Source organism: Muscardinus avellanarius (assembly GCF_963383645.1).
Source record: "Muscardinus avellanarius genome assembly, chromosome: 13".
In the NCBI taxonomy this organism is placed as follows: domain Eukaryota; kingdom Metazoa; phylum Chordata; class Mammalia; order Rodentia; family Gliridae; genus Muscardinus; species Muscardinus avellanarius.
In genome coordinates, this window is record NC_137799.1 from 29,796,773 (window position 1) to 29,821,060 (window position 24,288).

The window sequence follows — 24,288 nt, forward strand, 5'->3', positions numbered from 1 at the left end:
TGGGAGTATAGTGAGGTAGTAGAATCCTCTAGGTTCAATTCCCAGTACCATAAAATACACACACACGCACACACACACACACGCACACGCGCACACACACACAAAAAAAACTATACAAATGTGTGTATGGTTAAGAAGAACATCAACATACTTGTATTTAACATGGAAATTTATCTATAAGCATTCAGAAAAAAACAAAATTTTTAATTGTCAAACCACCATTCCATAAAATAAATTGTGCCTAGGAATGAATATGAGTTGGTAGATGAGAATCTTCTGGGGTGCGCATATTCTGTCAAGTGAAGTGATGCAGAGGTTTACTGATATGTATCTGGTGATAAAATGGTGGCCTGTTTCTACCTGTAAGAAAAATCAACCAGGCACGGTGGTGCACGCTTGTAATCTCAGAATTTGGGAGGCTGAGCCTGGAGGATCGCAGTTCGCGGACAGCCTCAGGTACTTAGTAAGGCCCTCTGCAACTTAGCAAGACCCTGTTTCAAGATAAAGGATAAAAGCAGGGCGTGGTGGCACACGCTTGTAATCCCAGCATTTGGGAGGCTGAGACCGGAGGATCGTGGTTCGTGGACAGCCTCAGCTACTGAGTGAGGCCCTCTGCAAGTCAGTGAGACCCGGTTTCAAAATAAAGAATAAAAAATAGGGCAGGAGGTGTAGCTCGGAGGTCGAATTCCCTTGGGTTCCACCCCCAGACCCACAAATAAATAAATAAATAAATAATAAAATAGGGCTGAGGGTGTGCCTCGGACCTCAAATATCCCTGGGTTCCATCCCTAGACCCACAAAAAAAAAGAAAAAGAAAAAGAAAAAAAGAAAAGAAAAATCAGAGCTGGGTATGGTGGTATACTCCTGTAATCCCAGTAACTGGGAGGCTGAGACAGAAAGACCACACATTCAAGGACAGCCTCAGCAAGTAGTGAGACTCTCATCAACCTAGAGAGACCCTGTTTCAAAATAAAAATAAAATAGGGCTGGGGGTTATAGCTCAGAGGTGGAATACCTGGGTTCAAAACCCCAGTACCATCACACACACACTAAAAGGAAAACAAGTTGTTACATACACATGTTATATGTCTATATGAATCATTTGATAGGCAGATATAATTATCTATCTAAACACATGTATAGATGCTGCTCAGGAATGCCCCATATAAGCCCCTATGACTGCTTATCATACTGGTCAATCAGCACAATAAATCAGTATGATCTCTAAGCATTTCCCTTTAGTCAATGAGCACTTGCTAAACAGTGTACAATGCCGTACTGAGCCATCACCCTCAGGTTGAAAAGTAACGAGAGTGCTTACGAATGGGGACTCCAGAACTTAACCGCTCCAAATACTGGCTCTAGCACTTCCTTTTTGTGTTAACAAGTTAATTGCTTCCCACTTGTATATAATAGCGATCACACACACAAACACACAAACATACACACACCTCTACCAAAAATAAAAAAGCAGGAGAGCCAAGAGTAGTGCTGCATGCCTGTAATACCAGTATTCCAGAGGCTGAAACAGGAGGATCAGAGGTTCAAGGTTAGGGCACAGTAATTATTAAGACACTGTTTCAAAATTTTAAAAAAAAAAAAAAAAGGGGCTAGGGGTAGAGATCAGTGGCAAAGAGTACCTGGGTTCATTCCTAAATACCAGAAAAAAAGAAAAGAAAAAAGGAACACACCTCACACAGCATATCTGTAAGAAATGGTTCAAGGACTTAGAGTGGAGCATGGCACATGGTAGGTAAAGGCACTGGCAATCATCACAGAAGTAAACAGGGGAAAAGCAAAATTTTCCCTTCCTCTCTACTCCAACCATTTAATCCCACTCTTCTCCTGGGGGTGACAGTTTCCTACCCCTCCCATCTCTTTCCTCTTTCCCCACCTTGCAAACTGTACACATATGTGTCTGTCTGTTTTTTTGGTTAGCAATGGGGCCACATATTCAAAATGAGCTCAAACTGAACGATGGGTCTAATGGTCCCATCACAGCACAGCACACTCACTCTAAAGATACATTCTCAAGGTGGCTGGTTACATCTGACAAATAGGCGATCGGGATACTGGCTGGTCTCTCGTCTTCTACATTCCTTACGAATACTGTAATAGAAGATTTAGCATTACCTTTATCCAGTGCTTACTACTCACTAAGCCAAATCCACACACCCAGGCTTTCCTTTGACCACTAAAACCCACCCAAAAATCAAATTTCCTAAATGCTTTTATATGAAGTGTTCATTAAGGAAGTATTCATTTCTTTTGTGTGTGTGTGATACTAGGGATTGAACCCAAGAGCATTCTACCTCCATGCTACACTCCTAGCCCGCGTGTGTGTGTGTGTGTGTGTGTGTGTGTGAGAGAGAGAGAGAGAGAGAGAGAGAGAGAGAGAGAGAGAGACAGAGAGAGAGAGACAGAGACAGAGAGACAGAGAGAGAGAGACAGAGACTGAGAATTGAACATAGAAGCATTCTACCTCCAAGCTACAGACTGATAGTATTTCTTATTTGGAAACAAGGTCTCACAAGGTTGCTGAGAGCCTCATTAAATTGCTGAGGCTGAGCTGGGCCTGGTGGCGCACCCTTGTAATCCCCGCGCTTGGGAGGCTGAGACAGGAGGATCGCGCAGGTTCGAAGCCAGCCTCAGCTACTTAGTGAGGCTCTCAGCAACTTAGTGAGACCCTGTTTCCAAATAAAATATAAAATGGGTCTGGGAATATAGCCCGGAGGTAAAAAGCCTCTGGTTTCCACCCCCAGTACCACCAAAAGAAAAAAAAATTGCTGAGGCTGTCCTCTAACCTGTGATCCTCTTGTCTCAACCTCCCAAGTACTAGGATTACAAGTGTGCATTACCACACCCTGCTTTATTCTTTATTTTGAAATGATATAATTTGCAAGGGGGCCCCACTAATTAGCTGAGGCTGGCTGCGAACCCCCATCCTCCTGTCTCAGACTCTCAAGTACTAGAATTATAAGCATGTGCCACCATTGCCTGGCAGAAATATTCTTTTCTGATTAATTCTATCAAAATAACTTTTTTTGGTACTGGGGATTTAATCCAGAGGCATTCTACCTCCAAGCTACACCCCTGGCCCAATTTTATTTTTTATTTGGAAACAGAGCCTTACTAGCTTGCTGAGAGCTTCACTAAATTGCTGATGCTGACTTTGAACCTGTGATCCTTTTGCCTGAGGCTTCCAAGTACTGGAATCACGGGTGTGCACCACCACGCCTGGATTCAAAATAACTTTTCTTTCCCCTCAACTTTCACTTATTTTATTCATTCTTCTGAAATGTCACAATCTAGATTTTGTTCACAAGTCATACCTACATTATAAAACTGTTAACCCTTGAGATTCTAGGGAGACTTTTAGCATGAAGTAGGTGCTTTACACATGTTTCCCATATGATGGATTCATATATGTGAAATACTTCAAAAAGTTTAAGCATGCTGGGTGTGGTGGTATGTACTTACAATTTTAGTACTTGGGAGGCTGAGACAGGAGGGTCACAGGTTCAAGACCAGCCTCAGAAACCTAAGCAAGACCCTCAGAAACTTAGTGAGACCCTATTTCAAAGTAAAAAGGAAGCCGGGTGTGGTGGCGCATATTTGTAATCCCAGCATTCGGGAGACTGAGAATGTAGGATTGCGGTTCGTGGACAGCCTCAGCTACTTAGTGAGGCCCTCTGCAACTCAGTGAGACCCGGTTTCAAAATAAAGAATAAAACATAGGGCAGGGAGTGTAGGTCGGAGGTCGAATGCCCCTGGGTTCCATCCCCAGACCTGCAAAAAATAATAAATAAATAAATAAATAATAAAAAGGACTGGAGGGGGGTATAGCTCAGAAGTAGAATGTCCCTGGGTTCAGTCCCCAGTACCAAATAAATAAATAAATAAATAAATAAATAAATAAGTATGTATGTATGTATACATGCACATTCATACACACACGCACGTGCGCGCGTGCACACACACACACACACACACACACACATTTAAGTATTAACAATTTACTACCATTGGATGCCTATGTTTAATCCCCACTACCAAAAAAATTTTTTTACTACCATCAATCTCCCCTTCCTATGACTGTCACAAGTCAGACAAGTAACTATGATTGCTTATTAGTTTTGTAACCTCTGGGTAGGGCCTCCTAATCTCTCTTGGATTAAACTTCATCTTTCATGAAATGGAAATAATGCATACCTTATGAGGATTTAAAATGAGAGAACATAACATAAAAGACATTTTTATGCCTAGTACATGGCAGATACTTTACAGATTGATTTATCTTTGGAAAAGCTTCATCACTGATAACAGAGAGAAAAGGCAGGCCAAGTGGAACCCTTGGACTGCTTCTGACTCAATTCTCTAAACTCTAAATATGATTCCTTCAGCTCTTACTGGAAGGCTGGGATGAGGATGACAGATCATGGCACTGAAAGGGTACGCATAAGCCCAACAGTTTTATATCAATGAAACTGAGATTTTACTAGGCAAAAAGAGTCAGGGGAAGAAAAATTGGGCGTCTCCCTCACATCAGTCCCAATTGTCGAGTTTTCAAAATTATGTCAGCAAGAAAATTTCTGCCAAATTATTTTCTTTTTAATTTACTGGCATTTACAAGAAAAAAGAAAAACCTGTGTCTTGAGTTAAGATGTTTGAAATATGCTATCAATAGAATTATTTCCCCCAAATTTCTTAGCAAAAGTTGTCACACTGAAACTTGAATCTAATTCCAAGTATAAAACATAAATAATCACAAATGGATTTTAATATCAAAATACTTTAAGTGAGAGTAAGTGAGCTGTGTGGACAGCTGAGGAAAGAGCACAGCGGGGATCAAATTGGAAGTTCAGAAGTGCTGCTGACCCCAGGCCTCCCAGGGCGGGATGAGAGCAGGGAGGTGGGTGTGTGCCCAGGCGGAGCAGAAGGGGCAGAGACCTGGAGGGAAGCCAGGGAATCCACGGCAGGGCCTTTGTAGATCAGTGAGAACTGGGGTTTTTTACTCAAATCAGGAGCTGGTAAACTTTTTCCATAATGGGACAGAGTAAGTACTTCAGATTTTGTGGGCCAGACGTCTCTATTCAATTGTTTACCTCCACCATTATAGCAGGAAAGCAGCCATAAATAATATGTAAACAAATGATGGTGTGTTCCAATGAAAATTTTATTTCATTATGAAATGAAAGCTAAACATAAAATCACAATCTAGTCCTGTAACTCACTTAAATCACACTACAAGCCCGGCATGGTGGCGCACACTTGTAATCCCCGCACTTGGGAGGCTGAGACAGGAGGATCACACACTTTTGAAGACAGCCTTAGCTACTTAGTGAGGCTCTCAGCAACTTAGTGAGACCCTGTTTCCAAATAAAATATAAAATAGGTCTGGGAGTATAGCCCAGAGGTAGAAAGCCTTTGGGTTCTACCCCCAGTACCACCAAAAATAAAATAAAATCACACTACAGCCAGGTGTGGGGGCGCACAATTGTAATCCCAGCATTTGGGAGGCTGAGAAAGGAGGATCTGGATTCACCCGACAGCCTCAGCTACTTAGTGAGGCCCAAATAGAGCTGGGGGTGTAGCTCGAAGATAGAATGCCCCTGGGTTCCATTTCCAGTACCATACACACACACAAAAAAATCATACTACAGCTGGTAGAGCGCGCTTATAATCCCAGTACTTGGGAGGCTGAGACAGGAGGATCACAGGTTCCTAGTGAGGTCCTCTGCAACTTAGTGAGACCCTTTTTTCAAAATAAAGAATAAAAAATAGGGCTGGAGGGTGTAGCTTGGAGGTAGAATGCCCCTGGGTTCAATCCCCAGTACTATAAAAAATAAATAAATAAATATCATTATAAAATAATATACTCTGGCCAAAATAAATCATTAAACTATGTTTAAATTAGTTTTATTAGCTGAGTTAGAATAAAGTTTGTGAAGAAGCCTGGCATGGTGATGCAAGCCTGTAATCTCAGTACTTGGGAGGCTTGAGACAGGAGGACCAAAGGTTCAAGGTCCTCCTGTCTCAAGCCTCACAACTTAGCGAAGCTCTCAGCAACCTAAAAAACTCTGAAATAAAAAAGAGCTAAGGGTATATCTTAGAGATAGAATGTCCCTGAGTTTAATTCCCAGTACCACAAAAAAAAAAAAAAATCAAAAAAGCTTGGAGAGATTTTTAATGTATGATAAACATGGCTTATTTAGTTTGTCCTACTCAGTCTAATTTAGTTCAACACTAAGTTTCTATTTTTAAGAGATATTGCATTGTAGCTATTTTCAAAAAAATTAACAACCAGCTACCTAATGGCTGATATGACTTCCAAGAAGGAACATGAGAATATTCTAGCCTTCTTAAAGTCTCGCTCTAGATTTTAAATATTTTAATTATGTATTAATATACTTATACATTGATCTTCTTAAAAGTAGAGAGAGGGGCCAGGCCTAATGGCACACAACTGTAATCACAATATTTGGGAAGTTGCAACAGGTTTGAGGCCAGCCTCAGCAACAGACCTGAAGCAACCTAAGGAGACCCTGTTCCAAAAACAAACAAAAGAAACAGAACCAGGCATAGTGGTGAATGCCTATAATCCCAGTACTTGAGAGGCTAACAGAAGGATCGCAGGTTTAAGGCCAGCCTCAGCAACTTTGTAAGGCCTTCCACTACTTAGTGTGACTCTATTTCAAAATAAAAAATACAGAGTTGAAAATGTAGCTCAGAGGTAGAATACCCCTGGGTTCAATCCCCAGTATCACACACACACACACACACACACACACACACACACACACAACTAGAGAACTAGGGAAAGAAAAAAATAGGCAGCATAATGTATATCGTATGCCTCAAGCATGCTTTTTTTTTATCAGTATTATTTTTTAAATAATCATGTAAGCCGGGCATGGTGACACACACTTGTAATCCCAGCATTTGGGAGACTGAGACTGGAGGATCATGTTTCGTGGACAGTCTCAGCTACTTAGTGAGGCCCTCCGCAACTCAGTGAGACCCTGTTTCAAAATAAAGAAACAGGGGGTATAGCTTGGAGGTCAAATGCCTTTGGATTCCATCCCCAGACCCGCAAAAAATAAATAAATAAATAAATAAATAAATAATAAATAAAATAATCATTTAGACAGTAAATGTTTACAGAGTACCAGTGACATAATTCAAGGAGTTGAGATCAAATCTGAATCATAGTGAGCCAAGTACAGACCCACCCTGTGGTTACTTCTCCAGTTCCTTTATGTTTAACTAGCTTAGAAATGCTTGGTAACTAGTATAATCCCCATACTGAGTCTCTGATCCATTGGAGGAAGAACTGTTATAGTAGGTGGATCAAGTCGAAATCCATAGAGATTCCTTTCCTCACCAACACAGGAAACAAAAGATAGTGCAGAAATTGATGCCATAACCAAAGACTTGAAAGATAAACAGATGGCGACAGCTTAACGATGCAGTCTGCTTCAGGTCTGTGTTAATTCTGATGAATTCCAACATAGTCCAGAAATTGTGATCCTCTCGTGAGTCCACACAGCATCATACTGGCCTGCTACACTGATGCCATCTACTGATTAGACCCCATGATCAGCAAACAGCAAGTACTTTAGATATCTTAATAAAGTACAAGCAAACCAGAAAGTGGGAAGTTAAATTCTACTCCTAGGTTTCAGAGTCCAGCCAGGAGGCAGAACATACATGGCTATTTTAACAGAGAAAATTTATTATGAAGAACTAAAAAGGTACAAACCTGTTATCCAGGTGTCTGAAGAGGCAAAAAGTAAATACTATGTTATCACAGAGGTAAAAGCTACAGAAAGCATTTACCACTCTGGGAAAACAAGGATAAGATGAAATTATTAAACTGTACAAGCTTGGAGGAAAAGCTCTTGAGGGCCAAAACAGACCCCTAGGGAGAGGACACTCTTCAGCTGGTATTCTTGCCCAGCCCATTCACATTAAATGGGCCTTCAAAGAGAAAGCACGGAATGGTTGAGAGTTTGGAATTAGCCAGATCTAAAGGCAAGCACTTGCTCTATAACTTATTAGACTATGTGAGTTTTAAGTTCTTATTCCTAGCTACTCAGCCCATTATGGGTAGAGTCTAAACTAGACATGGCCTCCAGAATGACTTTATGAGATCATTCTACCCAAGACTTCCTGACCAGTGGGTTTTGGTTTTTTTGTTTGTTTGTTTTTGTTTGTTTGTTTGTTTGCAGTACTGGGGACTGAATCCAGGGGCATTCTAACCTGTGAGCTACACTCACAGCCCTATTTTTTTTATTGTTTATTTTGAAACAGGGTCTCACTAAGTTGCAAACGGCCTCATTAAGTAGCTGAGACTAGCTACAAACCTAAAATCCTCCAGTCTCAGCCTCCCAACTACTGGGATCACAGGCGTGTACATACCGGCTCTAACTCTCCTTTCACATGTAAAAAAATTTAAATATATTCAAGTATAATCTATAAATTCACAATAGTAAACTATGGACTATCATTCCTTTCCTACCCTATCCTAGGTTAAACTTATTCTGGTTTTTAAATCATATAACAAAGGGGACTGTGGGGCCTAGTCAGGTGGCATATACTTGCAATCTCAGTACTTGGGAGGCTGAGAAAAGAGGATCACAGGTTTGAAATCAGCCTCAGAAATTTAGCCAGCCTCTCAGCAATCTAGTGAGATCCTGTTTCAAAACAAATAAAAAGGCTGGGAGTGTAGCTTGGAAGTAGAATGTCCCTGGGTTCAATTACCAGTTACCAAGGGCCTCCGAGGCCAGGATTGGAACCTGCCGAAGGGTGAGGCCGGTGCCAGGGCCAGCAAGGCCAGGATCGGGGTCTTCCGTGAGGCAAGGCTGGTGCTGGGGCCTCCAAGGCCAGGATCGGAACCTGCCGAGGGGTGAGGCCAGTGTCAGGACTAACGAAGCTGGGATCAGAGCCTACCATGAGGCAAGGTCGGTGCCAGGGCCAGTGAGGCCGGGATCAGAGCCTGCCATGAGGCAACGCCAGTGCCGGGGCCTCAGAGGCTGGGACCAGAGCCTGACAAGGGGGGAGGCCAGTGCTGGGGTCAGCAAGGCCAGGATCGGTGCCTGCCATTTGTTGAGGCTGTAGCTGGAGCCAGCGAGGCCAAGATGGGAGCTAGCCTAAAGACAAGGCCGGTGCTGGGGCCCCTGAGGCTGGGATCGGAGCCTGCTATGAGACAAGGCTGGTATTCGAGCCAGTGAGGCCGGGAGCAGAGTCTACTGGTTGGCCAGGCCGGTGCTGGGGCCTTCAAGAGTGGGATTGGAACTTGCAAAGTGGCATACACAAAGAAATATCACAGAAAAAAAAAAAAAATCAGATGCTCTCCCTAATAAGCAAAACTAGGAAGAAATGGGTAATAAGAGGGAATCTAATGAAAGAAGGGGCCCTATGGAGGAGCAATTAAGGTGACCAATCACAGAGGATGGGATGGGGGAAGATGGGATCTCTTTAAAGCACATGATGTACGTAAATAAATATATCAATATTAAACACTAAATCAAGCATGGGATTGAGGGAATAGGAGGGAGTGGGATGGGGATTGGATAAAGGTTGATTGGGACAATGTGTACTTGGATATCCTAACAAGTCTTGTATTCCAATGTAATGTTTGACTATAATGCACCAATAAAAATATATTTTAAAAAAAAAACCAATTCCCAGCACCATGAAACAAAACAGGAGTAGAGGCACTTGGAAGATCATGAATGTGATCACTCTGAAAACTCACTCAGCTATTCCTTTTATGATTTAGGCACTCTTCTGTATTTTATAATGGCATTCTCAAAAACTGCAAAACCGTACAGCCACCAGCAGTGCCACCTGTCCAGGATACCCAAACTGACAAATTCTTAACTTCTTTTTAATTGTGGGGGAGTAACTGGAAATTGAAGCCAGGGGTATTATACCTCGGAGCTATATCCCCAGCCCTATTTTATTTTCTTTTTTGAAACAGGGTCTTACTAAGTTGCTAGGGGTATTGCTAAGTGGCTGAGACTGGCCTCAAACCTGTGATCCTATGGTCTCAGCCTCCCAAGTACTAGGAACACAGTACTAGCTGTACTGGTGCTGTGTGCACCACCACACCCTGGCATTTCCTAACTTGTTAATCCTTTCATCGCCCACAAGTTAAGGAGGAACGAAGACAAACTTTGTTTTGGAATTTAATTCCTAAAACAAAGGAAGAAGTGGTTGTGGTATGGAAATGACAGAAATCATGGGAGAACTATAATCATGTCAAACGACAGTTCATTGAGAAATTGTAAGCATCAAGAAAGCAGGAACATGAAATGAGCCTGCAAAGAAAAGGCACAGAAAAAGTTCAGAAATAACAAGATTTGAAGGCAAAAACTTGCTCTATAATTTATTAAATTATTAAGTCAGGAAGGTTATTTTATTCCCCTAAAACTATCACTCACCTGTCACATAAGTTCAACAATACCTAACAAAAACGTGTGGGGATTATAATTATACTGAAATATTTTGCCTATATCTGAAATCAATAGTTAACTATTATTGTTGTGTAAGAATGACAGAGAAAACTTATGAGATACTATCAAAAAATAAAAAAAAAAGAAGCAGAAGAGCCAGGTTTGGTGACACACATTTTAGTCCCAGTACTTGGGAGGCTGAGACAGGAGGAGCACAGGTTCACGGCCAGCCTCAGCTACTTAGTGAGGTGCTCTGCAACTTAATAAAATCTGTCTCAAAACAAAGAATAAAAAATAGGGCTGGGGTGCAGCTCCAAAGCAGAATGCCCCTGGGTTCAATCTCCAGTACTACAAAAGAAGAAAGAAAGAAAGAAAGAAAGAAAGAAAGAAAGAAAGAAAGAAAGAAAGAAAGAGGAAGGGAGGATGAGCAAACGAGCACTTGGGGCTATAAAAGTACCTTTCATTTTGGTATCTTCAACATCTAATAATATTACCTGGTATAAAACAAATGTTTCAATAAATATTTGCTTAACTGAACTATATATGATTTGAGTAAGGATGGCAAAACAGTGGTGGTAGAATTTTTTAGAGTAAAGTAATAGGTTTCATGGGAAAAAGAAATAATTGTAGATTAAATTTTCAGAAGTCATAAAAGATGGCAATTAAAAATGAATATAGTTTTGAAGCAGTATTTTTTTTTAAGTTGGTCGTAGTGGCACATGCTTGTAATCCCAGTATTTGGGAGGCTAGGAAATAGAAGGATTGCAGGTTCAAGGACAACCTCAGCAATGTAGGGAGAATCTTAGCAACCTAGCAAGAACCTGTTGCAAAAAAATAAAATAGGGTTGGGGCATAGCTTGGAGGTAGACTGCCCTCAGGTTCAATTTCTTTCACAAAAAAAAAAAAAAAAATGAAGTATGTTTTTTTGAGCCAGGTATGATGGCACACGCTTGTTATTCCAGTACTTGGGAGGCTGAAAACAAAAGAATCCAAAATTCAAGGTCAGTCGTGAGACTCTCAGCAATCTACCAAATCTCTGTTTCAAAACAAAAACTAAAATAGGGCTAGGGGTATAGCTCCGAGGCAGAAGGCCTGGGGGTTCAATCCCTAGTACTACAAAAAAAAAAAAAAAAAAAAAGCTTGGCATGGTAGCACATGCTTATAATGCCAGTACTTGGAAGGCTGAGACAGGAGAATCCTATAAGGTTCAAAGCCATCCTCAACTACTTAGTGAGGCTCTCAACAACTTAGTGAGACCCTGTTTCCAAAAAGAATATAAAATAGGTCTGGGAGTGTAGCCCAGAGGTAGAATGTCCCTGGGTTCCATCCCCAGTATCACAAAAATATATAGGTAGATAGATAAAATATAGAGAGATATAGAGAGACATTTTGTTGTTGTTGTTGTTGTTATTTTGTTGTTGTTGTTTTGGCACTGGGGCCTGAACCCAAGGGCATTCTACTTCCAAGCTACCTCCAGCTCTTTTTATTTACTATTTTGAAACAGAGTCTTGCTAAGTTGCTAAGGGCCTCACTAACCACACAAGTCCTAGAATTACAAGCATGCACCAGCCACATCCAGCTTTAGACAGATTTAATCATGAAATTCTTTAAACCTTTGCTATAAAAGACAATATAAACAAAGTTAAATGCAAAAGATAAGAAAAATAAAGCTGGGTGTGGTGGCACAAGCTTGTAATCTCAGCATTTGGGAGCCTGAGACTGGAGGATTGTGGTTCCGGTCAGCCTCAGCTACTTAGACTCTCTGCAACTTCATGAGACCCTGTCTCAAAATAAAGAATAAAAAATAGGGCGGGAGATGTAGCTTGGAGGTCAAATGTCTCTGGTTTCCATCCCCAGATCCACAAAAAAAAAAGGAAAAAAAAAGAAAAATAGCTTTACCACAAATAAACAGAATTAACATCCATGGATATCAAGAAAATAAGACAATCTACAGGCTACAGGCCCTTCATCCCCATCAAAATTTATATATATATATTTCAGCCATGGCTGAAATAGGAGGATCGCATGTTCATGGCCAATCTCAGCAACTTAGCAAGACCCTGTTTCAAAATAAACAATAAAATGGTGCTAAGGGTGCAGCTCTGCACATGCCCACACAGGTGTGTGCACAAATACACACAGAGAGATTAAGCAATATATAGAAATGAAATACAAGTGTCCAATACACCTAAGATGCACAAACTCATTAGTAACCCTGACAAATGTAATTGTAAACTATTTTCTGATAATGAAATGACAAGATATTGAGGACTGAAAATAGTCAATACTATCTAAGAAAATAGGCAGTCTAACACACTTGTTATATAAGCTTAAATGGCTACACTGATAAAAATTCTATCATCTTACCCCTTTACAAGTACTGGTACTGGGAAAAAATATTTTTCACTCCATGTATACTGCCATATTAGCAATCAAGTAATCAAGTGATTCTCAAATTTGGGGGTTTCTGAACTCCTCTACATCCCTAAAAGAAAGTGAGCAGATGAACGGTTGCCATGAATTGAAGGACTGACTACAAAGGGAATTTGGGGTGGGTTAGCAAACTGTTCTATACCTTGACTTGTGATGGCGGTTTATATTTATAGGACTGTTTGTTCAAAACCATAAAACTTGAAATTAAAAACAGTAAACAGTTGGACATAGTGGCACATGCCTGTAATGCCAGGCATGTGAGATACTCCTGTCTCAGTTTTCCAAGTACTGGGATTATAGAACTGCACCCACACACCTGACAGTTATACCTTTAAAAAAATAAACCCTTAGAGGGCGTGGTGGCACATGCTTGTAATCCCAGCATTCAGGAGACCGGAGGATCGCGGTTCGCAGACAGCCTCAGCTACTTGGTGAGGCCCTCCGCAACTTAGTGGGACCTTGTTTCAAAAATAAAGAATAAAAAATAGGGCAGGAGGTGTAGCTCAAAGGCCAAATGCCCCTGGGTTCTATCCCCAGACCCGCAAAAATAAATAAATATATAAAGCCTTAACTTGAAAATATTTCTTGGAGACCCCAAAGAGCTTTTGTTTATGGAAATTATAAGTATTAATACTTAGTATTAAATGATAACTGAATTTGTAGATAGTTCTTTATGTTTTCTGTTTTGATGCTGATAATGGTAGTACTGGGGATTTAACCCAGAGGCATTCTACCTCCAAGCTACACCCCAGCCCTTTTTTATTTTTTGTTTTGAAACAGGGTCTAAGTTACTGAGGGCTGGCCTCAAACCTGCAATCCTCCTGTCTCAGCCTCCCTAGTACTGGGAATAATGGCATGGGCAACCACATCCAGCCATCTTGTGTTCGTTTTAAAAACAATAAATGGTCAAGTATGGTGGCCCAGGCCTATAATCCCAGAACTTGGAAGGCTGAGACATCAGGATTACAGATTTGAAGCCAGCCTCCAAAATTTAGACCCTCAGCAATTTATCTAGACACTGTTGCAAACCAGGCAAGGCAGCACATGCCTGTAATCTCAGTACTTGGGAAGCTGTGACAAGAGGATCCCAAGTTTGTGGCCAGAGTTAGCAACTTAGTGAGGCCACCTGCAAGTTAGTAAGACCCTGTTCAAAATAAAGAATAAAATAGGGCTGAGGGTATAACTCAGAAGTAGAATGCCCCTTGGTTCCATCCTGAGTACCACAAAAAAAGAAATATATCTGTTGCAAAATAAAATAGATATGAGGGTGTAGCTCAGACATAGAATGTACCTGAGTTGAATATCTAGTACCACAAAAACAAAATACTGATAAATAAATAAATAAAATGCACAAAATGTTAACATTTGGATTCTTTAGGAAAAAATAAAAATATAAACTGATTCATGGTGGCACAAGCCTGTAATCCCAATATTTGGGAGGCTGAGATAGAAGGATCTCAGTTTTGAGGCAAGTCTCAGCAACTTAGCAAAGCCCTCTGCAACTTAGGAAGACCCTGTTTCTAAAAAATAAAATAGGGCTGGGGGTACAGCTCAGAGGTAGAATGACCCTGAATCCAATCCTCAATACCACAATAAATAAATAAATAAATAAATATAGAAAATCCCCTTAATGTCTAGCTTCAAATAAAAAACAGCTGGCTGGATTCTCAAATCTGCTTCAGTCTCTTACAGTATTACAAGTCATGCAACCTCTGGAAAACTTCCTAAGAAAATGAAGCTGGGCATAGTGGTGCACACTTGTAATCCCAGCATTTGAAAGGTTGAGACAGCAAGATCGCTGTTCGAGGGCAGCCTCAGATACTTAGTGAGGTCTTTTGCAACTCATTGAGACCCTGTTTACAAAATAAAGAATAAAAAATTGGGCTGGGGGTATAACTCGGGAGGTAGAATGTTTCTGAATTCCATCCCTAGTACCACAAAAAAAAGAAAGAAAATGAAAGTGAACCTGGGTATGGCGACACACACCTGTAATCCCAGTACTTCTGAGGCTGAGACAGGAGATACCACAGGTTCAAGGACAGCCTCAGCAACAGCAAACACCTTTGTTTCAACAAAGCAAAAAATTAAAAAGGAAGGCTGGGATGCGGCTCAGAGGTAGAATACTCCTGGGTTCAATCCTCTGTCCCGAAAAAGATAATGAGAAATATCTGAATATTATGAAAATAATTTTAACCTGGAAGTGTTAGGAAACCCCCCCCCCCCACACACACACACACACCAACAGGTTCCTAAAGACACTTTGAAAACTATGCAAAAAAGGATCCGATTTTGAGTATGGAGTAGTTAAAAAAAATATACTTCTTTTCAAACCAAGGAAGCAGTTATCTTAAAATAGCAGTATCTGTATCTTATGCAGATTATCTGTCCTTGTTTAATGCAGTAATACTCCTTTTATCCAGGTGGAGATCTCCAGCAAACAATGATCAAGACTGAGCTACAACTCCAGTGTAAGAAAAAAAAAAAAAAAGTTTCTGCAGTCCGAGGATGTAATTGGTCCCTCAGGGGGTACAGCCCCATCTTCAGTGCGCTTTACTGTCAACTACCTGCAGGACGAGGCAGATGAAAAGGCAAGAACAGAGAAAAGAAGCCGGGGAAATGCCTCAAAGAGGAGATGCAGGATTAGTGACAAATAAAAGGCGGAAGAACTACAAAAGTCAAATAAGACAGGAGAGAACATCGTGAATGGAAAATGCACGGAAGCACAAAGCTTGCTCCTGGATCGCACAGTTAACAGAACGGCGGACGACCATCCCACCCCACGGAGGGAGGGACTGGGCCCAAAGGCTCTGCCCCGCAGAGTGTCACTCGTGGCCATGGAAACGGGGCCCCGGGGGCTCATGGCGCTCCGTGCGGCTCACGCCGAGCCCGGCGGCGGGATCGGGGCCACCAGGTGGGGCGTTCGGCTCACGTGTACGCACAACTTTCATAACTGGCAAGTAGCACCTGTCACCAAGACCAGAGACCAAGTGAGAGGCCGGCTGTCCCTCTTCGGAACAGCATCAGCCCCCCCTGCCTCCCCGGCCTCAGTTTCCCCTCTGTACTCGCGCGGCCAGGCAGGCCGAGCCGCCGCCCCTCGGCCGCCGCGCCCCGCACTCACCTGGCCGGTTCTTCAGCGCCATCACGGACACTAGGTAGTGGGCGATGTCAAAGAAGGGGAACATGGACGTGCGGGAGAAGGCCTGCGTCAGGTCATCCCACGGAGACTCCATGGCCACGACCGACCGCGGCGGCCGTGGCTGCCGCGGCGACGGGTTCCCCTCCGGCCCGGCCGCCCCTCCCCCCTCCGCCGCGCCGGCTCCACCCTGCGCATGCGCCCGGGCGCCCGGGAGCCTCGGGGGCGGGGCGGGGCGTGGTGTGGGTGGGGCGGGGCCTGCGGGGGCGGGGCGTACAGAGTACGGGTGTCTCCAGGTCGGGGTTCGAGTTCTCCTAATAAGGGTCCAGCGTGTTCTCCGTACTGGGCGTTGTGCCAGGCCTGGGCAGAAAAGCAAAACACCATCCTCCAGAGGCCAATGCTCAGAGCCAGATTTCTTTTTGTAAACTGGTGTCATTCACCTTTTATTAAGCAACCACAGTGCAAGTCACCTTGTGACTTATTGGGAATGTTTTAAAAAGGAATAACCAGAGCCGAGCGTGGTGGCGCACGCTTGTAATCCCAGCGCTTGGGAGGCTGAGACTGGAGGATCGCAGAGGTTAGAAGCCAGCCTCAGCTACTGAGTGAGGCTCTCAGCAACTTAGTGAGACTCTATTTCCAAATAAAATATAAAGTAGGTCTGGGAGTATAGCCCGGAGATAGAAAAGCCTGGATTCCACCTCCAGTACCACGCAAAAAAAAAGTAATAACCACAAATGAAAAATGTTTTAACAAGTCTACTCTTCACTGGTAACTAATGAAATGTGGAAACTTACAGTAAATGCAATCCTAGCCATTTCTTTCCTGCAGTACCCCTTCCTATCCACTAAGCGGCATGCATTTCACTTTGGGAAACCACTAACAACTTTGTAAAATTGATACCAGAGTCCAAGATTAGAAAGTTTCATGTTAAAGGGACCAATTGTGCTTCTAAACTTTAGTATTCTGGTTAGCCTTTTCATTATAAAATTATTTTGATAGGGCTTTGATAACTGTACTGTAGCAAATTATATTGTAATTTGTGGCATATATGACAAAATATGTGTGCTTTGAATTAATCTGTTTTAATGTTCAGGATTATCACCTATAGAGCACCCATTACCCTCAAAATATCCACTACACTTATTACATACAATGAGATACTGTCTCATGGGGTTTAAGTGATAAACAATTCTAGCACACTCAACTCTTTAGACTCAGGCACTAATAATAGTGCCTTTGACATTATGTCTTAGCAAATAAGACTTTGCTCACGTATTCCTTATGAGACTGAGTTTCTACCAGTTCTTGTCTTACGGAGTTGAAGAATGAAGTCCGCAGACACCAGGAAAGTAAAACTGGGAAATTTATTTTAAAGGGACAAGCAAGCAGAAAGGCAGGTTATCCCTAGGGGCCTTGGCAGACTCCAGAGTCCAGCAGGGCCTTCTGGCACTCCCAAGTGTAGCCCGGGCCTCTCACCGACAATTGTACACCACCTTGCCCCAGGTCTACTTGATCCACCAAAAGAAGCAGGGTTAAAGCTCCCATGCAGCGGAAGGCTCCTGAGAGGGTAACCAATATTAGTGCTGAGCATAGGGCTTTTATATATTAGAAGCCCCTATGTATAGACATTAACCAATGAAGAAAGTCTACGTTTTTCATCTTGCGTTTCTTGACTTAGTTAATCTGTTATCTATGGCCTTTAATTCCCTGAAGTCATGTGTCCATTTGTTCTGCAAGTTTGTTTCCTGGTCTAGAGGTAGTAACAGTCCATGAGTCTAAGGTTGGTGCACATAGATTTTTGGTTCCTGACATCTTGGCTTACTCTTCTACATTTAGTTATTTGTGTTTAGATCTGATGAACAACAGGAAAATGCCTTTCTTCTTGAGGGGAGGGATCTGGATTTTGTTTTTCCTAACCCTTACCTCCTGGGAGTCCTCATTGTCTACCCAATGCCTAACTCCTTCATTTTCTAGAAATATCAAGCAGCCAGGCATGGTGGCACACACCTGTAATTGTAGTACTTGAGAGGCTGAGCCAGGAAGATTACAGCTTCACAGCCAGCCTGCACAATTTAACAAGACTCTATTTCAAAATGGAAAAAATAAAAAAGGTCTAGGCTGAATATAGCTCAGAGGTAAAATGCCCCTGGGTTCAATCCCTAGTACAAATGAATAAATGGATGTTAATCATATGTCTAATATAAACTACTAAACTAAAAATGTTCTCAGTGCACAAGTGCAAGGTTACCTAATTTAAACCCTGATGTTATCACCGGGCGTGGTGGCGCATGCTTGTAATCCCTGTGCTTGGGAGACGGAGACAGGAGGATCATGCCTGTTCGTAGCCAGGCTCGCTGGTTTAGGAGACCCTGATTCCAAAAAAATATATATAAAAAAAAAATAGGTCTGGAAGTGTAGCCCGGAAGTAGAAGGATTTCCAGGAACCCCAGTACCACCAAAAAAATAAAAAAATAAAAAGTAAATAAAAAAAAATAAACCCTGATGTTATCAAGCCGAGTATCTCTCATTTGTATCAGCATAAGGACTGCCAAATCTGCAGTCACTCACCAATACCATAGCTGCCAGTTGTCTGTGGTTAGCAACACTAGCAGTTACAGTATCTCTGTTCAAGTGTAACAGGTATCCAAGAGGTGTCCAGTGTAATCATGTTCTGTAATCCATTTCTTTTTTATTTTTTTTTCCTTTTTTTTTTTTTCCTGGTGGTACTGGGGATGGAACCCAGGGGCTTTCTACCTCCGGGCTATACTCCCAGACCTATTTTATACTTTATTTGGAAACAGGGTCTCACAAAGTTTCTGAGAGCCTCACTAAGTAGCTGAGGCTGGCTTCGAACCTGTGTGATCCTCCTGTTTCAGCCTCCCAAGTGCTGTGATTACAAGTGTGCGCCACCATGCCCGGCGTAATCCATTTCTTTTAAAGTAGGAAACTAATGGCCAGAAAGAAGTCACAAAGGCAGTCAGTGACAGATTGGAATAATTGAAATAGTGAACAGAATGATCAGTGTACAATAAAGAAGGGAGAAGTTCAGTACAATTGTCTACGGCACTCCAAAAAAGATGTGGGCATTTTTCTTTTCTTTTTTACGTGTGTGTGTGTGTGTGTGTGTGTGTGTGTGTGTGGTGCTGGGGATTGAACCCAGGGGCATTCAACATCCAATTTTAGCCTGATTTTTTTTTTTTTTATTTGAAACAGGGTGTCACTGCTTTACTAAGTAGCTGAGGCTGGCCATGAACCCAGGTCCTCTTGACTTAGCCTCCCAAGTACTGGGATTCCAAGCGTGAGCCACCATGCCCAGCATTTTTTCACCATTTGTGTGTGTGTGATACTGGGGATCGAACCGAGGGGCATTCTACCTCCAAGCAATACCCCAGCCCTTTATTTGTTTTTATTATTTATCTATTTGTTTTTGGTACTAGAGATCGAACCCAGAAGCATTCTACTTCGAAGCTACACCTTTAGCCTTAATTTATTTATTTTTAATATTTATGTATTTATTTATTTACTTGATTACTTTTTTGTGTGTTACTGGGGATTGGACCCAGGGGAATCCTACCTCTGAGCTACACCTCCAGCCCTATTTTATTTTTATTTTGAAACAAGGCCTCACAGGTTGATGGGAATCTCACTACTTGCCAAGGCTGTCATCAAACCTGTGATCCTCCTGTCTCAGTCTCCTAAATCCTGGGATAATAGGTGTGTGTGTGTGTGTGTGTGTGTGTGTGTGTGTGTGTGTCTGCGCACGCGCACGTGCAAAAACACCCAGCTTGTTTTGTTTTCTCTTTCTTTCTTTCTTTCTTTCTTTCTTTGGCCCCTGGGGATGGAACCCAGGGGCATTCTACCTACAGGCTACACCCCCAGTCCTATTTTTTAGTCTTTTTATTTTTGGAACAGGGTCTCACTGAGTTGCGAAGGACCTCACCATGTAGCTGAGGCTGTCCGCGAACCGCGATCCTCTGGTCTCAGCCTCCCAAATGCTTGGATTACAAGCGTGCGCCACCACGCCCGGCTTTCATTTTCTTTTTTCTGTTCTACCTACTAATAAAATGTATGCCCCAATAGAAAAAGCAATAATGTTCCCGGCTAGAGGAGAACGATGATGTTGCTATGATGAAAACCATGTTCCGAGCTTTTCTATTTCTCTTTTCATATTCTCTCAGCTAGAAATCATTTCTGCCTTTTTGAAATGTATTTATTTTAATATACTTTTACTGGTACATTATAGTCTCATAATATAAATCATGTTGATAGTAACATACTTGGACACAGCATGTGGTGGGCTTTCCAGCTAGAGACCATTTCTGTTGAGATATAACTAGTTCAGTGCAGAAAACTCTTTGGCAGGGCCTCTGAGCCTCTCAAGGCTCCCTAGTTTGAGAAGCCAAAGTGAACAAAGGGCCAGCCAGGGTGTGTTCTAAATAAGGGAACGTTCCCTACCCCTCTGAGCTTAGGACAGCTGGGCCGACAGTTGTTGCAAACCCACAACCAAAAGAAAGGTTGAGGGTAAAATTAGATATAGGGAGGTGCAGCCTGGCTCATTAGAGTGGGTGGATGAAGAGTTTGGTAAGTTAGGTCATAGGTAATACCAAGAAATCCAACCTAAGAACAGATGGGGCAGAGTCAGCTGGCTCAGCCAGAACAAAGTCAAATGCTACTTGGGCAGAAAGGCCGGTGAGAAAAAGTCAGCCCAATAAAGTAAAAAGGCACCTCAGCAACAAGGTTTAGATGACCAGCCACATAAAACTACTGATGCTGACACTTGGCAGGAGCCAAAGAAGGATCCCCCAGATGGGTTAAAGTTTTGCCAAAAAAGATCTGCTATCCAAAAAGACACATTCTCATAAAAACTTGAACCATAGAAAAAAAAAGTGATTAATAAATTACATTTAAATTAAGTTTCTAATTACTAAAGATACTATTAAGACAGTAAAAAAGATATACTATCGGCAGCATGGTGGCACATACCTAGATTCTTAGTACTTGGGAGGGGTAACAGGAGGATCACAGGTTCAAGGGCAGTCTCGGCAACACAGATTCTCAGCAACTTAGCAAAACAAAAAATATATATTTTTTATTTAAAGGGCCAACAGTGTAGCTCAAAGGTAGAATGCCCCTGGGTTCAATGTTCAATTCTCAGAAACACACAGAGATACACAGATACACACACACACACACACACACACACACACACACATACACACGATAAAGTGTTCCACTTCGTACTTATATTTTTACTTTCTCTCTCTATATGGGTGTGTGCATGTATTCCCTTCAACAAAGGACTCTTACCCAGAAAATATAAATCAATAGATAAAAGACAGTCAATTTTTAAAAGAAATCTCAGTACAGAAATGAGCAAACTCAGCTGGCATGGTGGGACACGCCTGTAGTCCCAGTACTTGTAAGGCTGAGATGGAAGATTCACAGGGTAACAGCCACCAGCCTCAACAACCTAAAGAGGCCCTCTGCAACTTAGACCCTGTTTCAAAAATAGTAAAGAGCCAGGCATGGCGACATTTAGGTAAGTAGGGGGATGAGTGTATTTAGGAAGACTAGAAAACGTTCTAGTCAGTAAAGAGGTCTACAAAATGGCGTATCTTCACAAGATAAGGTCACTTTTGTATACGACGCTAAGAATGGGGTCTCCTAGGTGCTGAAAGTCTTACCTCTTACTGAGGCTGTTTTTGAACCTGTGATCCTCCTGTCTCAGCCTCCCAAGTACTAAGATTACAGGCACACACCACCAGGCCAGGCTGAGAAGAGCTTTCCTAACAAAGTTACTAAGTGGTTTCACCCTGCCTAGATTTTCTGTCTCCTTCCAGAAGAGGCCTGAGGGTATCATAGTGAGCTCGAGGATAAGAACCTATCCTGGCTCATGTGTAAGCATTTGTAATCCAATCAAAGGCATTATAATGTCATCAGTTCAGTCATATTTCATCTGGAACCCTGAGACATAACAGCTAAGATGCAGGGAATTTCTTCAGTTCTGTACTCACCTGGAGTCTGTTTCTCAAAGAATCCTCTCCAGAGCAAAAGAGTCATAATAATCATTATGGAATTCAGCTTTAGGTGCCAGTAATTTAAGTCTTTAGGAATGATCAGCTCTTAATGTCAATTACTTTTTATTTTTTTATTTTTTTTATTGGTGCACTGTATTCATACATCATAATGGGATAAAAAAAATACTTTTGTAGACATACATGCACACATCACCCAGTTAGCCCCTACCCGATCCCCACCCCGTTCCCTCCCCATTCCTCCTTCCAATGCTTGCCTTAGTGGTTGACATCTAGTATTATAGCAATTTATCCAATATTAACGATGATAATCTCACATGTTACATTTGTCTGATACCAAGCTTTTGATGACTTAAAGATAACATAACTACAAAGAAGAAATAGGTAACACACACCAGAACCAGAGAAACAAGATTTTTCATCCAATAGACAACTAAGATTATTTTTTTAATCTCATAGGCTGTTAAAAAGTAGAGGCGGAAGCCGGGCGTGGTGGCGCAAGTTTGTAATCCCAGCATTCGGGAGGCTGAGACCTGGAGGATCGCAGTTCGCGGACAGCCTCAGCTACTTAGTGAGGCCTTCTGCAACTCAGTGAGACCTGGTTTCAAAATAAAGAATAAAAAGTAGGACAGGGGGTGTAGCTCGGAGATCAAATGCCCCTGGGTTCCATCCCCAGACCCGCAAAAAATAAAAATAAAAAATAAAAATAAAAAAGTAGAGTCGGTAGCAAAGTCAGTATCAATAGTGAGGTTCCCTCAATTATATGCCTCTGCATACAACAAGGAGGGCTCTCCTCTTCTTCCTGAAAGTAGCAGTAAGATTCTTTTTTTTTTTTTTTTTTGGTGTGTGTGTGTGTGTGTGTGTGTGTGTGTGTGTGTGTGGTACTGGGGATGGAACCCTTCTACCTCCGGGCTACACTCCCAGACCTATTTTATATTTTATTTGGAAACCAGGTTCTCTTAAACCAGCAAGGCTGTCTTCGAACCTGTGCAATCCTGTCTCTGCATCCCAAGCGCGGGGATTACAAGCGTGCATCACCCAGCATCAGCAGTAAGATTCTTCTCTGGTGGTAAACATGTAATTTGAGCTCCAGAGACATCTGGAAGTGCCTGGCTCGAAATTCATTGAACAGTTATTCTCCACTGGCCACTAGATCATGAGAGCCAGTGAGGGTACAGATGAGAAGACATCAATTCCCCCTGGGAACTGCCATTTAGGAGAAGGGGAACGGCAAAGAGTTTGGTTTCATTATATGAAAAAAGTGACCACCACCATCACTGCCTACCTTAGACGCTTGTGAGATACTTGTGAGGAAATTCCAACAGGCTGATTCATGCATCTAATCAACCTTATGTCTAGATGAAGAATACCTCTACCTCTAGGCTCTTGGAGATCTTTGCTCTAGTGTACAGACAAAGACCACAGAGCATAGCAAATGCTTGAACAGCTGGAAGGACAAGGCAGTGTAGGAGCTGTTGGAAGTTGAACTGCAAATTAAGCCACAGAGATTAAGAGAGCCTGGGTGGCCGGACATGGTGGTGCATGCCTGTAATCCCAGTACTTGGGAGGCTGAGACAGGAGGATTGCAGGTTCGAGGACAGCCTCAGCAAGTAGCAAGACTCTCGTCAACCTAGCGAGACCCTGCCTCAAGATAAAAATAAAATAGCCCTGGAGTTATAGCTCAGAAATAGAATAGCCCTGGGTTCAATTCCCAGTACCATAAAAAAATGAGAAAGTCCGGGAAATAGCTCTCTGGCCAACGGAATAGAGTCATAACACCATTTTATATTCTGCAGTGGTTTGCTGCCCCGCCTGGATTTAAAGCAGGAATTTCTTTCTGGAGGCTCTTAGAGAATTGCATGGCAGCAAATCTGGCCACTAAATGGTGAACAATTTCCTAGATCTTAATTCATAGTGTTCCTGCTCCCAGCTGAATGAAGAGAGTCAGAAGCTGGCCAGGTCTCTGGTCTACAAATCTTGTAACAAATGTCTCCCAATAGCCAGGTCCAGCTGGGTGTGGTGACACATGCTTAAAATTCCAGTTTTGAGGAGGCTGAGACAGGAGGATTGCAGGTTTGATGCCAGCCTCAGCAACTTAGTGAAACCCAGTTTCAAAATAAAAGATATTAAATGAGCCAGGGATATAGCTTGGAGCTAGAATGCCCCTGGGTTTAATCCCCCAGTACAAGGAAAAAACAAAAACTGATACAATTAATAAGATAAAAAT

The 24,288-nt window shown here is 42.2% G+C and overlaps 1 protein-coding gene across 1 annotated transcript in view; it reads right to left on the minus strand.

Annotated features, from left to right (window-relative positions):
* The window catches only part of TMEM38B (transmembrane protein 38B), a gene marked incomplete at both ends in the record, with an annotated part of 46,534 nt that extends 30,411 nt beyond the window's left edge, over nt 1–16,123 (minus strand). The window contains one exon of the mRNA XM_080708650.1: nt 16,012–16,123. Within this exon, the coding sequence (XP_080564776.1) occupies nt 16,012–16,123 (112 nt within the window). The remainder of the gene's footprint in view (nt 1–16,011) is intronic.
* Nucleotides 16,124–24,288: the final 8,165 nt, after the last annotated feature.